Source organism: Coptis chinensis, chromosome 8, assembly GCF_015680905.1.
Source record: "Coptis chinensis isolate HL-2020 chromosome 8, ASM1568090v1, whole genome shotgun sequence".
Classification (NCBI taxonomy): Eukaryota; Viridiplantae; Streptophyta; class Magnoliopsida; order Ranunculales; family Ranunculaceae; genus Coptis; species Coptis chinensis.
Genome location: NC_141463.1, coordinates 76,590,076 through 76,604,994, shown reverse-complemented (window position 1 = coordinate 76,604,994; position 14,919 = coordinate 76,590,076). Strand labels below are relative to the sequence as shown.

At 36.7% G+C, this 14,919-nt stretch overlaps 2 protein-coding genes across 3 annotated transcripts; both read left to right on the top strand.

Moving 5' to 3' along the window:
- On the top strand, window positions 1-3,145 carry ER-ANT1 (endoplasmic reticulum-adenine nucleotide transporter 1). The gene is made up of 3 exons (XM_086580618.1): window positions 1-339; window positions 1,710-2,081; window positions 2,362-3,145. The coding sequence occupies exons 1-3, from the start codon at window positions 82-84 to the stop codon at window positions 2,671-2,673; spliced, it is 942 nt and encodes a 313-aa protein (XP_086436744.1). The 5' UTR covers window positions 1-81; the 3' UTR covers window positions 2,674-3,145.
- Window positions 3,146-7,679: 4,534 nt separating this feature from the next.
- On the top strand, window positions 7,680-14,675 carry LOC147483130 (uncharacterized). 2 transcript variants are annotated; one of them, XR_015205705.1, is made up of 9 exons: window positions 7,680-8,185; window positions 8,480-8,605; window positions 8,725-8,850; window positions 9,397-9,521; window positions 9,841-9,985; window positions 11,464-11,676; window positions 11,792-11,882; window positions 12,013-12,139; window positions 14,283-14,675. XR_015205705.1 is itself a non-coding variant. In XM_086580060.1 (8 exons), the coding sequence occupies exons 5-8, from the start codon at window positions 11,486-11,488 to the stop codon at window positions 14,390-14,392; spliced, it is 519 nt and encodes a 172-aa protein (XP_086436186.1). In that variant the 5' UTR covers window positions 7,680-8,185; window positions 8,480-8,605; window positions 8,725-8,850; window positions 9,397-9,985; window positions 11,464-11,485; the 3' UTR covers window positions 14,393-14,675. The 2 variants fall into 2 exon arrangements, 1 of the variants encoding a protein (XP_086436186.1); XM_086580060.1 differs by having other exon boundaries at window positions 9,397-9,985.
- Window positions 14,676-14,919: the final 244 nt, after the last annotated feature.

The window sequence follows — 14,919 nt, the reverse complement described above, 5'->3', positions numbered from 1 at the left end:
TTCCAAAGATTGGATTTTTACACAATTGGAAGAAGTTCTTCATTATCTCTCTCTCTCACTCACTCTCTTCGAGAGAGAGAAATGGAGAAGAAACCAAATGATTTCTCAAAAGATTTCATGATGGGTGGGATGGCAGCAATAGTATCAAAAAGTGCAGCAGCACCCATTGAAAGAGTGAAGTTGTTGTTACAGAACCAAGGTGAAATGTTAAAAAGAGGACAACTAAAGAAACCATATTTGAGTATTGGTGATTGTTTTAAAAGGGTATTGAGAGAAGAAGGTTTCTTGTCTTTCTGGAGAGGAAACCAAGTTAATGTCATTCGTTACTTCCCTACCCAGGTATATTTTTTTACTGTTCATATCCCTTGAATTATTTGTCCTGTGTTTTTTTTTATAAGTGGTACTGTATTTATGTTTTCATTTTACGAATATTTAAACTTTGTTATAAGTGCACATTGTTACTAATCAGTAGAGATAAATAATATCATTCGGAAGGGTGTTTGTTGAAGGAAACCCCACAAGAACACCTCTTCTTCAGAATATATTAGACTCCCATATAAATACGAAATGATCCAAGTAAATATAACTATGGTTATTCCAAATTTTAGACCACAATAGTAGAGAAGTATAGATGACCATGGATTGAAAAGGATATTTGAAGTTTTCTAAGTGCACTTGTTTTTCTCAAGCCAATCCCCCCCTCCTCTCTCTCATAACAACGAAAGAAATCATTAACGTGGTTACTGCCAAAGAGAAAGCGTTGGCACCACAAAGCTATTAGCTCTTTTGTCAAACCTGTTAGGCCAATAGAAAACAACAAGATGAGGATCCTTAAGTGCCATAAAATGCACATATTGCTTTTTGATAATCTCCTGTGGAAGCTTCTTATTGACCTAAACATGAACAGAAATGCTGGATAAGTTTGAATTGTATGTTGAAAATGTAGGTTTAGGCTGGGAATATAAACCAAAATGGAATGATATTAACAACTTGGAACTTTCAGATTTCAACCGTTTCATAATGATCCTTCTTCATATGGCTTTGGTTGGTATTTTTTCAGCATTTGATGCAAATGTATATCAGGAATCAATCAGAACGCTTATTTTGTCTTTTTTAAGAAAAAACACATTAAGAAGCTGAGTCTGTGTCTTGAGTCGACAGTGCTCCCATGTTGGAACATCCTTTTAACTGCAGTTTATTTCCAGCTCCCTACCCAGACTATATCTAATATATATTACTGTGGAAAAAATCACTGGGGCAAGCTAATGCATGAACTCTAGGTGTTTGTCATCCACAGCCTATGTCTTACTTTCATTTCACACATGAACGTGTCATTTGATGGGTTTGTTCCATGATCTCCAGGACCAGAACTTAAGCCAACTGAATCTGTCTCCGAGCAACAAGTCTACCTCATTTGGAAATAATTGAATGAGTGTTAACAGATCCAGAAGATATGTCAAATGAATGGATCGTTGAGAATTGAACTTCACTTGTTCTTCGTTTGCACTTTTGGTATATATAATAGGTAGGAGTGTAGGGCCTTCCATGGTAGTTTCATCATCAATGCTATGTTCCAAATAGAATCTTGCCTTTGAATTCCAAAGGATCTAAACAAAATTCGGTAGAAAATAACATCATTACTATTATGGTATGAGCACAAGAATTTTTGGCAGTATAAATTTACAACAACTATAATTTTTTGTCTGCAGGCTTTCAACTTTGCATTCAAAGGCTATTTCCAGGGCATCTTTGGACACTCAAGAGAAAAGGATGGTTATGTGAAATGCTTAGCTGGAAATGTAGCCTCTGGTAGTGCTGCGGGAGCAACTACTTCATTGTTTCTATATCACTTGGATTATGCTCGCACCAGACTGGGTACTGATGCAAAGGAATGCCCAATCAATGGTCAACGACAATTTAAAGGTTTAATAGATGTATACAGGAAGACTCTGTCTACTGATGGGGTTGCTGGTCTATATCGAGGATTTGGGGTTTCAATAATAGGAATCACTATGTACCGCGGCATGTACTTCGGGCTTTATGACACATTGAAGCCAATCGTTCTGGTGGGGTCATTGCAGGTAATTAATTTACTATAGTTCATCTGCGGTACTGCTAAATAAGATGATAGTCCAATTATCGAAGTGTTCTAAAAGAAATGGTTGTCTGTGAGCAAACTTTATATCTTCAGGACATGTTCCTATGCAGGTAGAAGAGCCAATTCTGTTGGCTCCACCTTATTGTAACTCTCAGTCCAAAATTTATTGCTGGATCTCTACCATCTGAATTTGTGGCATTCGTTGTATCACGAGATCGTTACTAGTGTGGTAGTATCAACACTAGCTGCTTTTCTTATTGCAGGGGAACTTCTTTGCCAGTTTTCTTTTGGGTTGGAGCATCACAACATTTTCTGGTGTCTGTGCTTACCCATTTGACACTTTGCGAAGAAGAATGATGTTGACTTCTGGACAGCCAATCAAGTATGATAGCGCATTGCATGCCTTTCGCCAGATCATTCGCCAGGAGGGTTTTGTTGCGCTATTCCGAGGAGTGACTGCAAACATGCTTGTTGGTATGGCAGGGGCAGGAGTTCTAGCGGGATACGATCAGTTGCACCGTATCACATACAGACGTGAGTATGGTTTCGATTCCCAACAGAGAATCTTGAAATGATGATCCCACCAAGAAGACAGCAAGGTTACACATCAACAGAAGGAAATGAAACATGGATGGCTGGAATTGGAATATGTTGATTTGTAAAGATTGAAACTTCTTCAAATAGGATACTGAAGCTTACAATTGTATAATCTGTAAAAAAAAAAAAAAAAAAGGTGGGGTTGTCTGATTTCATATTTTCATTACCTTTGAAATTGTTGCTTTATGTACAATCTAACATGGATAGTAAGAATATACCTGCTGTAGCCACACTGTAGGACTACTTTCCCCACCTTTTTATAGTAGCTTCAGTTGAAACACAGATATTTGGAGTTCTCAAGTATCCCTTCTGCTCGTGATAGGACTTTTGTTTCATCCTGGTTGTGCTGGGTCAAAATAATAGTAGAGTATATAGGAGGGAAGTTTGCCTGTTCCTCTGCATTTGTACCTTTCTATTCTCTTAGGTTTATATACCGGATTGCAAAGCATGCAGTATCTTCTCTGGAGTGAGTAACAATTATTGAACAGACAACCGAGGAAAGTATAACTTTGATGATCCATTTGAGTTTCTGGCATCTACTCCTGCTCATTTTGAATTTGTAGGTTGTGCTGATGTTCCATTCGCCCCTTGGGTGAGGCATCCTTGTTATAACGCCATTGGTTGTGTCTTCGTATATTTTGTCTTTTACGCCAATCCTATGTTTATACTGTCCAAATGTATCTCCAAGCATTCTTCCTTCTACCGATACTCATGCCACAATTTTGCAAGCCACAGTATCCTGGTAATTTGCAATTTGGTTTATGGTGATCCCGTTGATCGACTATTTCCCCACTTGGGCGTATGCTACTTGCCTGCTTCACAGAACCACCTTGCGAAATGGGTATACTCCAGTGGTGTGCCTTCGTTATCAAGTTATGTCTACCCATATTGATTCCTTCCCTGCTGTAACTCGTGAGACCCAGACACCACCTATAGGTTACCAAACAAAAAAGACACCACCTATATGGCATCAGGCTAAATTCTAATTGGACCATTGAGGCCAGGGTCTATGATTCGATGTCCTCGATCTGTTATCAGACCGGATTCAATTGGGCTTCGAGCCTGGCCCAGTCCATTGACAACCCTAATGTTGGGGCTAAAGGGTTGGCATGTCTAACTTCGGTTTCGTTTTTTGGTTGATGGTTTTTGTTTTCTGTGGTAGTGAGTTGTATAATGGAAGTATGGCACTAACAATGTGTTATTGTTGGTTTTGAGATGCATGTCATGACTCATGAAGTCATGAGTATGTAATAGTTTTGTCATGAGCGTGTGTAGCTTTGGAGTGAGCACTGTGTACATAGGCTTCTGCAATTTACCCGAAATGGCTCCTTTTCTGAATATTTGACCGTTAATGCCTACTCTAAGTAACCAAATAATGCTTCCAAAACTCCTTTAATACTTATAATTGCTGTCATTAATTACCTAATTAAAAAGAGAAATCATGCAATGGTTTCCTACTTGAGCAATTCAACAATGTTTCAAATTCAAAATAATTCATTTTCCCTTGGCCTTTGTCTCCATACATTTTTCGGTAGTTTTATCCACAAACATTGCCAGCGTCGAGAAGTCTTATTTTAGGTAGATCATGGAATTGTTGTAGGATTTGTTCCTAAAATTCAGTAACTATTAAATTGTTACTGTATTTTCTCTCTCACTCTCTCGAAAAATTGATTTATTCCTTTTATACATTTAAGGTGGTTTCCAGGAACCAACAAACTTATTTACCAGCCAGTTTCTTACCTAATTTAAATACTCAATCGACCATAATTAGCCACATATTTCTTACCACAAAAAGCTCCGTTTCAATTTAAATAAGATGATTATGACAACATAATGATAATAGACATTTTTACGAGATTACCCTCCATTATAGATACTTCAACACAGAAATGTGATGATATTTTAGGCATTTCATGTTAATAACTTAATATTAGATGCCTATTACAGAATGTACCTGTATTATCAAGATTCTAAACATTATTACAAAATCCCTTAATCATAAATGTTAGGATACCGGAAAACAGCTCAGCAATACATGGGCGTAAGCATGTTGAATTCACACATTTAAAATCTTATTATATTAGGTAATTTCAGCATAATCAGGTGTTTAAAACATACTAATATAACCTCGTGTTTACTAAATCATAACCTTCATTTTCAAAGTTCCCGCTCAACACTAGTGGCAGTGGGAAAAATAGTATGACATTAATTTTGATACCTTATTTTTTCTATATAGTTCTCAGAGGGACAGCCAGGCCAGTTTCTCTCTCACACCTCTCAATCTCTTGCTTTCATTTGGTACTTTGGCCTCTCATCATAGTAGAACTTGTGAGTACTGAGATAGTGACTAACATTGATAGAGTGATTGCAAATACCCTTTCTTTAGATGTTTTGTTGTTAATTATATTGCTGTCAATTTTTTGAACATTTTTTTTTGTTATAATGTTGTTCTGTATGTATGTATGCAGGTGTGGTGATAATGACCAAAGATCAAAAACAAAGACGTTCAAAGTTAGGGTTATTACCACCCAAGATTCCTTACTATGCACATAATATGCGTGCATCCAATAATACTAGATTGTTTCCAACATTCCCAGGGAGTTCTAATTTTGAGTTTGGCAACAGCAGCACCGCCAGCACTGGATCCAATAATGCTAGAGGGCTGTTTCCATCATTCCCAAATATATATAACTCTAACCTTAAGCTTGCTGGCAATAACAATGGATCCAATTATGCTAGAGAGGTGCTACCTTTATTCCCAGAAAGCTCTCGGTTTCAGTTTGCCAACAACAGTGCATCCAATGATGTTGGAGAGTTGTTTCCATCATTCCCCAAGAGCTCTAACTTGGAGTTTGACAACAACACTGCATCCAATAATGCTGAAGATTTGTTTTCATGTATCCCAAAGAGCTCTAACCCTGATGAGCTTGCTAAAAATAACAGTGGTAAATTGACTTCATCAGCCAGACCAAAGAAAGAATCTTATGGCGCCTCATCATCGTCATCCCAAGTTCCTTTTATAGTACCAGCTCTTAACCCTAAAAGCCACTGGGACAGAAAAGTAGATCCAAATCTTCCTCCTCAGAAGCTTAGACGGTAGAATAATTTTTCTTGATCTTTAATTTTGACTTATTAATTACGAATAAGTATACACAAATATGCTCTAGTATTGCAGTTCATACATTTATTATCTTTTTCTTTTGTTTATTTTTGCTTAGTATCTTTCTCAACCGAGACTCTGCAAAAAGGTCATGGCACCGGAAGGTGGACTATCAAAGAGCACTGGAAAAATATGTCGAAGATTCAGAGGTAAAAAGCAATCATATGTCAATGGTGTACGCTATAATATTAAGAAAACAAACTCTTATATATAACATATATTAATATTCTTTTTTTCTTTCTTTAACTATGTTTCAAACTTATAATTCTATCTGCAGCTAAAAGTATTTGTGCTGAAACATTATCTTGGCAAGGAAACGGAAAAACTTGTGATACTTAAGAACGAGAAGGATTCCATTATTTCAAAAATGTCGCTTGTAGAACAACATCGTATCATAGGAGAAGGTATAACTTCAAACATTTTCAGCAAGCTTAATTATTATTGACTCGTTGATCCCGATGGCATGGAAATTAAACAATAATAAGCTAGGGATGTACTTGTACATAATGGAATAATAACTTCATAAGTACAAATGTATTAGATTGAATTGGTTCAAGAACACATCTATCATAATATTTTTTAGGGTGAACTAGTATTACCCCCCACTAGATGAGCCAATTAGGATTTCCCCCCACTAGATGGGAAATTAGGGTCTCCCCCTAAATACACACAAAAAAAATTCGGTCAACTCATTTTGACTTTTTTTTTTTTTTTGTATTTAGGGGGGAGACCCTAATTTCTCATCTAGTGGGGGGAAATCCTAATTGGCTCAACTAGGGGGGGTGGTAATACTAGTTAACCCTATTTTTTATCAGCTTATATTCTGGGTTGACAATATAATTAGGTTCTAACTAGCACCACTATGTTGTAGTTGATACCTACCATGTTTGACGGAGACTTGGCTTCTAAAAAATTGATCAGCATCAAACATCTTTCTCATATGTGGTACCATAAATTTCTCATGTATCAAGGGAATCCTGGCCGGTCTTATAGTGCATTTCTCAAATACCTGTGCCATTAAGTATATCTTTCTGGTTGTACTGTCAACCAAAGTCGATCTGTTTGTATTTGCCACTAGTAAATGGCTAGAACAGGAAGAGGAGTAGTCATATTTTTTAAAATTTGCCCAACTAACCCTATATGCTACTACCCTTCCTCTATACACTTTGTACTCTTTAACTATTTCTAATATAAGACAACTTACTTAGAAAAAGAAGAAAAATGTTCTTATTTGTTATTTCACTCTGCGCGCTCTATTTTCATATAACTTCTAGTTCGAATTGTTTTGCAACTTCTCATAGTCCATTCTCAAATAAGTTCCCGATTGCTATCCGTTTATCTTTGTATTATGGCGATTCTCTGAGTTTTTCAAATATGGCCTTGGTAGTTTTTTACTTGCCCATATCATATTCAACTATCGGATACAATGTATTTGGATTTTTTTTTTTTTTTTAAAGAAATGGTTATGGGGTTAAGGCAGACCCCACCTGTATTTACTGCGAAAAGTTAAACCTTACAAGCCTCCTTAAGAGTTTGATCGTTAAAAGGACGCACACAAGACACAAGATCAAAAGGCTCTTCAGCCTTACATACATGAGGTGACACGTACACTAGACATTCACAATCTAACCTAGTAAAAAGGTTCTTCAGCCTTACATACATGAGGTGACACGTACACTAGTCATTCACAATCTAACCTAATAAAGTAGTGATAATTAAGAATCCTACTTTCTACGTACTCATGATTTCCTTCACTATCTTAGGATGATCCTTCCTAAGATGAGTACGAGCTTTCTCATAATTACAAAAGAAACTTTTGCAAGCACAACACACATAAGTGTGTCCAAGAGTTTCATCCCAAAGTTCTTTGGTGTAGTCCTCAAGATATCTCATTTTTTTGTTCTTGGTTAACGACTTCACCTTCTTCATCATTGCAAGGGTAGACTCTATTTCTCCTGAAGAATGCTCTTGGATCTTCTTGCTTCTTTTTGGCTTCACAGTAGTCCATTATTGGTTTTGATCCACTAATGACGATGCATACCTTGATGTGCTCTTAGGCAATGCAAGTGTTAGGGCCTCTATAAAAGTATCCCCAAACAACTCAAGTTCATTCTGGGAGAGAACATAATCTACATCCTCATTTCCAACAACTAACCCTTCATACATGTTTTTTCCTTTGCTATTCGGGCAGTTGTTTATTAAGAGGAGTATCCCTTTGCTGGTGACTATGGATTGGTGCAACCATATTACTTCCATCTCTTTGGTCACTAAGAACACCACCTTGCACCGTGCAGTAACTGTTTCCACATGTGTACATCCCAGTACACCAGGTGAGATCAATTGAATGTTACTTGAAGTTCCTCTTTGAGAAAGGGGGGCACCAGTGCACCACTTATACCTCTAGAACGTCCTCTTGTATTTGGATTTCAATCGTTATAGACATTATTTTGATCTTTCCTAATGTATGCAGTTATCAGATCGAATTTCATACATTATTGATCGCATAATTTTCCTCATCATAGACATGAACTAATATTGAATTTACTTTTAGTCTTTATATCAAATATCAATGCAAACTTACTTGTACCTTTGCATATAACGAAGTAATACTGGTATCATCACAGTAAATATCCTATCCTTAATACAAGAAAAGGAGAGACTCTTGGCATTATTGTATCAACGACAGATTCAAGAAAAAGAGCAGGAGCTAAACTTGGAGCTGGAGCATTTGTTCCTACTTGAACCAGAAGGTGATGATCCTAGATCCTCTATTCAACATTGCTAATGTATATAGATCAGATCCTCCAAAATTTCTATTCTCTAATTGTTTGGTAGGAAGCAAATAATGAATTCTGTTTTTTCATCACAGCAAGTGTCGAAAACAAAAGCAGAGAGGAGAAACTCTTGGCAGAAGAGGAACAAGAAAAGAATATTGAAGGAGAGCAAAGGCACTTCGAGGAGTTGGATCAGCTATTCATACCTGAATTAGCAGAAGGTGATATATGACTATCCTTTCTTTAACATTGCATTTTTTTTTCTCCTAAAGTTGATTAACTTACCACCTTAGCCGTTTTCTTTATTTTTTTTCATATGGATTTCAATGGTATCTCCTCAAATGAGAATTTCTATTCATATTGTACTAGCGTGCACTTTGATGAATAGGCAGCTTAATTTCACTTTTTTTTTCTTTTTAAATTCTGCTTCTTGTATAATCAATCAACTTTTGTAGTCAAGATATTATGACATAATTCCATTCTTAGCTTCCCTTTTATCTTGTATTGTACTTCATTTTGAGTTGTTCTCGTAGATGCTTTAGGTATATAGTGATACACAGATTGTTGGTTTGTTACTAGACTAGTTTACGCTGAAAACGTGGTTCTGTTCTTGGACAATAATTGGTGTAATCAAGACGAGTTTCTGTCATGTAAAACGAACTAAAACCTAATCGACTTATCCTGATATGATATCTCATCAGTTTTTAAGTTATATATACAATGTAATAATCTTACTAATTACACATTTGCATTGTTTGTTGCAGCAGGTATCGAATCCAACAAAGAAAAGAAAAGACTGGAGGAAAAGGAGCATGAGGAAACCCTGAAGGAGTTGGAGCTGTTTTTCATAACTGACCCAGAAGAAGATGATCCTTTTTTCAACTTTGCAAACGTAGATCCTCCAAACTTCATACTCTAAAATCATTTTGCATGAAGCAAAATGGCAAAACTTGAACCTGTTCGATCTTTATGCTGTTGTTCGTTGTTTTTGTTGTCATCTTTGTTAGTCACTATGTTTGTTTTCCTTCTCCCTTTTCTGCAGTTCAAACTGGGCCATCGTGCACCTATTTTATTCAAGTTAATTTTATTCTGCTATACACTTCTCTATTCACATAATTTATTACCTACTGGCTAGTGAATCATAGTCATAGATATTTACTGCAACACAGTAAAACTACTGATTGATCTCATCTCGGCCTTTTGGTCGGAAGAATATAGGGACTGATCGAGCAATCTGCATGCCACACCAGATAGGATTTGTATTGCCAGTACGAAAGAATTGGTTGAGTCAAGCATCACAGGGATCATGCTTACTGAAACACTCTTCACCTACATGACTATTGGAGTTCGGAGCAGGTAAGAGTTATATTGTCGTTTCATTCTCCATTAGGAATGTTAGGGAGCTACCCCTTTTATAAGGAATTTCGAGCTGTCTAAGCCTCTAAGGTGATCTAGAAAGAGAGTGAAGCCATCACTGCAGCTTGAGTTGCTTGGTTACTAGTAGAGCCACGCAAGCTCAACTTGTTTTTAAAACAAATCCAAAACCCTGTTCAGGAGCTTCTGTTTTGCAAACAGCAAGCTGGCCGATTAGGCGGACTCCAACCAAAATTTTATTGTAAATGAATGTAAAGCGAGCCATTAAGCGTTCATAGCAACAACTGTCCTTAACCTCAGTACAAACAAATTTTCCTATGCTTCGCCACACTCATCCTACTGATCACATCTTTTTTCTTCTCAGTTTTCCTAATTTGTCTCAACACTGCAATGTAGTATTGAGCAAGAAAAACACCACATTCTTCCAAATGTCATCCCTGAAGATAAATAATAGGCTTTAGTCAAGGTTCTCGACAATATAGGGAAACATTGTCCATGGTGAACTAACAAGAAGGTCTCCAAAATCCCACGCTATTACTAATCAAATCTAAGGTAAGTAGCATCAGGCCAGAGACTCCCACCTAAAATTCCAAGTGGGTCAGCTCCCTACAAATATGTTTTGATTCTGATAGCTCAAGCTAGGTGCGTGCCTAGATTCGCCTGATAGATGGCTGGTTATATTATTTTCTTCGGGAAAGGGAACTTTATTTAGTCGAATAAATAAATAAATTTGAATTACAAGAGGACATTAGATTAAAGATCAACATATATTAATTAGCTATTTTGACCTGAACTATAGTTGATTCCTTAGCCCTTGATTAGTTTTTATGGCCCATGGCTCAAAGCATCATGGGCATGGTTATTCCTAAAAGACCTGACATGAATCTGTCACAGACTTGTAGTCTTGTAGATCCTTCAGGGTTACAATATATCCAGGACTAATTTGTGAAAAAACTCTGTTTTGTCCATTTTTTTTCAGAGTTACTCTAACCTCACTTCACACATTTTGTGAAATGTATCTCGAGATTGCAGCAATAATGTAGATTTAGCATCATATCCATTAATCTCACATCCTCAAGATACTGGTTAAACTGATTTTATTATATATTAGGTTGCCGCGGATAAGGGACCGGATCAGGAGAAGCACAGCCTAGGCGTTTCATAATTTCTTCTGGTGGACTAAATCATGTCCTTTCCAAATATGAGGGAAATCAATTAATATGGAACATAAAAACCAGCTAGTTGTGGAAAGTGTGTGTTTTACATTTAATTATTTTGTTTCCTTCCTTTTTCTTTTCCCCTGTATAAATGCTCATGTAGGCAGAGCAAATTTATCATTTGGTGTTGTTTGGTGAGTAGAACTCGTGACTAACATAGTGTTTTTACTTTTTAGATCATTTTTTTTATTCCATTTTTCTTTGAACTGTTTTGTTGTTGATCAAGTTGTTCTCCGGATGCAGGTGTCTGTGGTAGCTAGTGAGAATGGAGGGAGATATGTATAGCCAGAGACTTGCAAAGTTGGACCTACCTCCCAAGGTCCCAAATACAAAGCTTACCCCCCAAGGATTAGTCAACTATTTAGAATCAAAGGCATCAGTTGCTGCTTCCTTAACATCAAATACTGCTGCCACTAACAGCAGAAACGATCGAAAAGTGGACGCTAAGCTTAAACGGTATGTATATATATAACTCTTTTGATTTGTGGATAAAAATAGAATAACATTATTAGTAGTAATAATGTATGTACATGTTTGTTGAATAATTGTTGTATGTGATTTTGGTTTGAAGCTTGTTTAGCAACCGAAGGGCCGCAAAAAAATGCTCGCTTAAGAAGGTCGCTCACATACAAGAGATGGAACGCAGAGTAAACCAAGAAGAGGTAAAACACAAATTTCAATTCTTTATGTTGATCAATTGTATTTTGGAAGAGTTTATAGCATACTTGTGCGTCTTCAACTTTGTTTTTTGCTTTCATTTTTACTTAGTTACTTTTTGGATGCCATATACAGGCTAGCATAGCTTCTCTCAAAGAAGACATTTCTGCGGAAGAACACCAGATGGAAATGTTGCAAATGGAGAACCATTTCTTGAGGAGAGAAATCTATTTTCGTGAAAGAGATATGGCGTACACAGAAGGTAAAAAAACATTTTTTCTGATTTTTAAAATATCCTGATCTCAGTTGATTGATTGAAAAAAGCATGACATTAGATTCAGCGATGTGTACTTAGAGTTTGTTTTAGGAAGAGGAAGTACGTAGAAAGGAGGTTGTAATGGTTTCTACTATCAATACAGTTTGAGGTCTGCCTGCTAATTAATCCCTAGCATTTTTCAGGAGAAAAAACAAATCATGCATAAACATAAGGAGAGTAGATGATAATAGGCATCAAGTATACAACATGAAACTTGTGTTATAAGTAAACCATTTCTAGATACAGCAAAAGTTCCTCTACTCTCCTTATAAGTAAACCATTTCTCGGAACAAGATGAAATCTCTCCCCATATGGGTGAAACTTGACTTACCAAAGCAGTTGTGGACTGGTAATGGGATTGATTTTGTCTCAAGTATTATTGGGGAACCCATTTGTATGGACAATGCCACGGCAAACAGGACACGACTTAGCTATGTACCAATTTGTGCGGTTGTTAATACAGATTTCAAGTTCCCTTCTTCCATTAGAGTCAACTTGGGCGATGGAAAAGAGGCAGATATAAGCTTGGAGTATGACTGGATTCCATCACTTTGCAAGATTTGTAACATTTTTGGGCATACTGATGCAAAATGCCACAAAAGCAAGGAAGTACAAGCCACCCAAAACCCGAAACATGTGAGGGTAAAACCAACAAAGAAACAACCACAAAGATGGACACCCAAGAAAAGTACACAAGGACGTCAAACAAGCTCCTTAAGAGATGATGGAGGTGCTCCCATCCTTGGGGATTGTGAGGTGACTTCAATTGTCGTAGTAGAAAGCCAACAATCTGCTGATGTACAAATTGAGCAGCATGAAAATGAACAAATGAGGATTGAAAACCCTTTATAACAAGAGCTCTATGGTCAAATTGTTCAGCATGAAATCACTAATGTGGCTTCTCCTACTTCTCAAGTTGCTGAGGTTGATGTTAGTTCTCTTATGGTCGTTATTCCAACTCAAGTTGATGTGACTGCTAACACAAATGTTGATGCTGCTAGAGCTTTAGCTACTAAGGTTGTAGTTGGTACACATAGAGATGTCGCACCAACTAAAGATACTCATCAAGATGTTGCTTTTGCACACATGAATGCTGAAATTAGTAATGTTGATTTGAATGTTGGTACTGTTCCAGTACTAGTGGATGTTGCTATAGTTGCAAATGATTCCCAGAACGTCATGATTGGTGAGCAGGCTTCTGCTCCCATGATGAAACAGCAAACGAGATATAAAGTACAACCTATCTCTCCACATGGTACAAGGTCGAGAGTTCAAAGAGAAACTTAAGCTGATGAGGAATGGACCACGGTTAGGTCAAAAAGAAGTAGCAAAGAACCCTCTCCAAGTGTGGTTAGGGGGCGCTTAGCTGGAGAAATTAGTCCTACCTTAGCTATGATTAAGCAGGCTTCCAAGACAAAATATAAAGGTAAAAATCTTGATGGATACATCAAGGAGATTTCAGATGATACTCTTGGATTAACATACGTTTGCGGTGAATGTGGGACTTTTTTCTACAATTTCGAGTATGCACAGAAACATCTAAGGAATGATCATCCAGTCTTAAGGGATAAACTTTTGTTTGGTGGCAGACATTAAATGTTTTTATGTTGTAAACTCTTTGTGTGTATACCCAAGTGGGTTATGTTCATGAGCTTCTCATGATTGTTAGGTTTAGAGCCTGGTATTATTGTAGTGAAGATTCTTCCTCTAATGATCATACTTTTAGGGAGGTATGTAACTCTTTGAAGTTTAATCAACAGGTAGGGGTCTGCCTCTAACCCCATAACTTTTTCAAAAAAATAAACCCTGCTATATATGAGAACAAGAAAGAAATCCTACACCTCGATGGCTTGATGGAGACAAACATAAAAGAAAAGGTGACTAGATTCAGACAAAAAATTTGGAAGAAGATTTCATTCATTCGACTTAAAAATTTTTGTGGAATGCTGTTATTTGAATTGAGGAAACTGATGCCATTTGAATGGAATATCCACTTAAAATCACTCTGTACTCAATATAGATAACTTTCTATGCCATGTGATCTAATTGATCTGTATTGCAACTAACACAATTACTGGATTGAACACAGCTTGTATCAGCTTCTTGAGCAAAGAAAAGGAGTCTCTGTCGCTGCAGGTATACAATGCACAGCAACAGCAACAGAACAATATCCAAAGAAGAACAGCAAAAGCTGAGTGAGTTGGAATTTTTTTCCATCTGAACTGCAACATGATCATCACCTTACTTTCGACTTTGCAAACATTAATTCTTCAGATTTCACAGTCTGATTAGTTATTTGACATTACATTGGTTTTCATGCGATTTATGTTATTCATTTCTGCTGGTTGGAATGAACCTTCTATGCTTCCATATGGTCATATGCTTGATGCTTTCAGCATCTTAATTGCCTTGGATAGGATATTAATTTTATTATTGAACTGGATCTATATGCGTTTATCGTCTGATTAGTTAATAAAAAGAATTCCATTTACTACTATCTATATAATGCCATTCTAAATGAACCAGTAATGGTTTAGAAAGTGGACTTGAATTCATGTATATTTTAATCTACATTCTATCAAAAAAATGAAACTATATAACAGCCAATTGATTATAGTCTTTGCCTATAAAGCTTTCTCGTTCTGAGATACAGGATGAAGCTTAGGATTGTTCCTACAGAACATATGGACCCCCATACCATGAATGTTTTACGGAAACATTTAAAA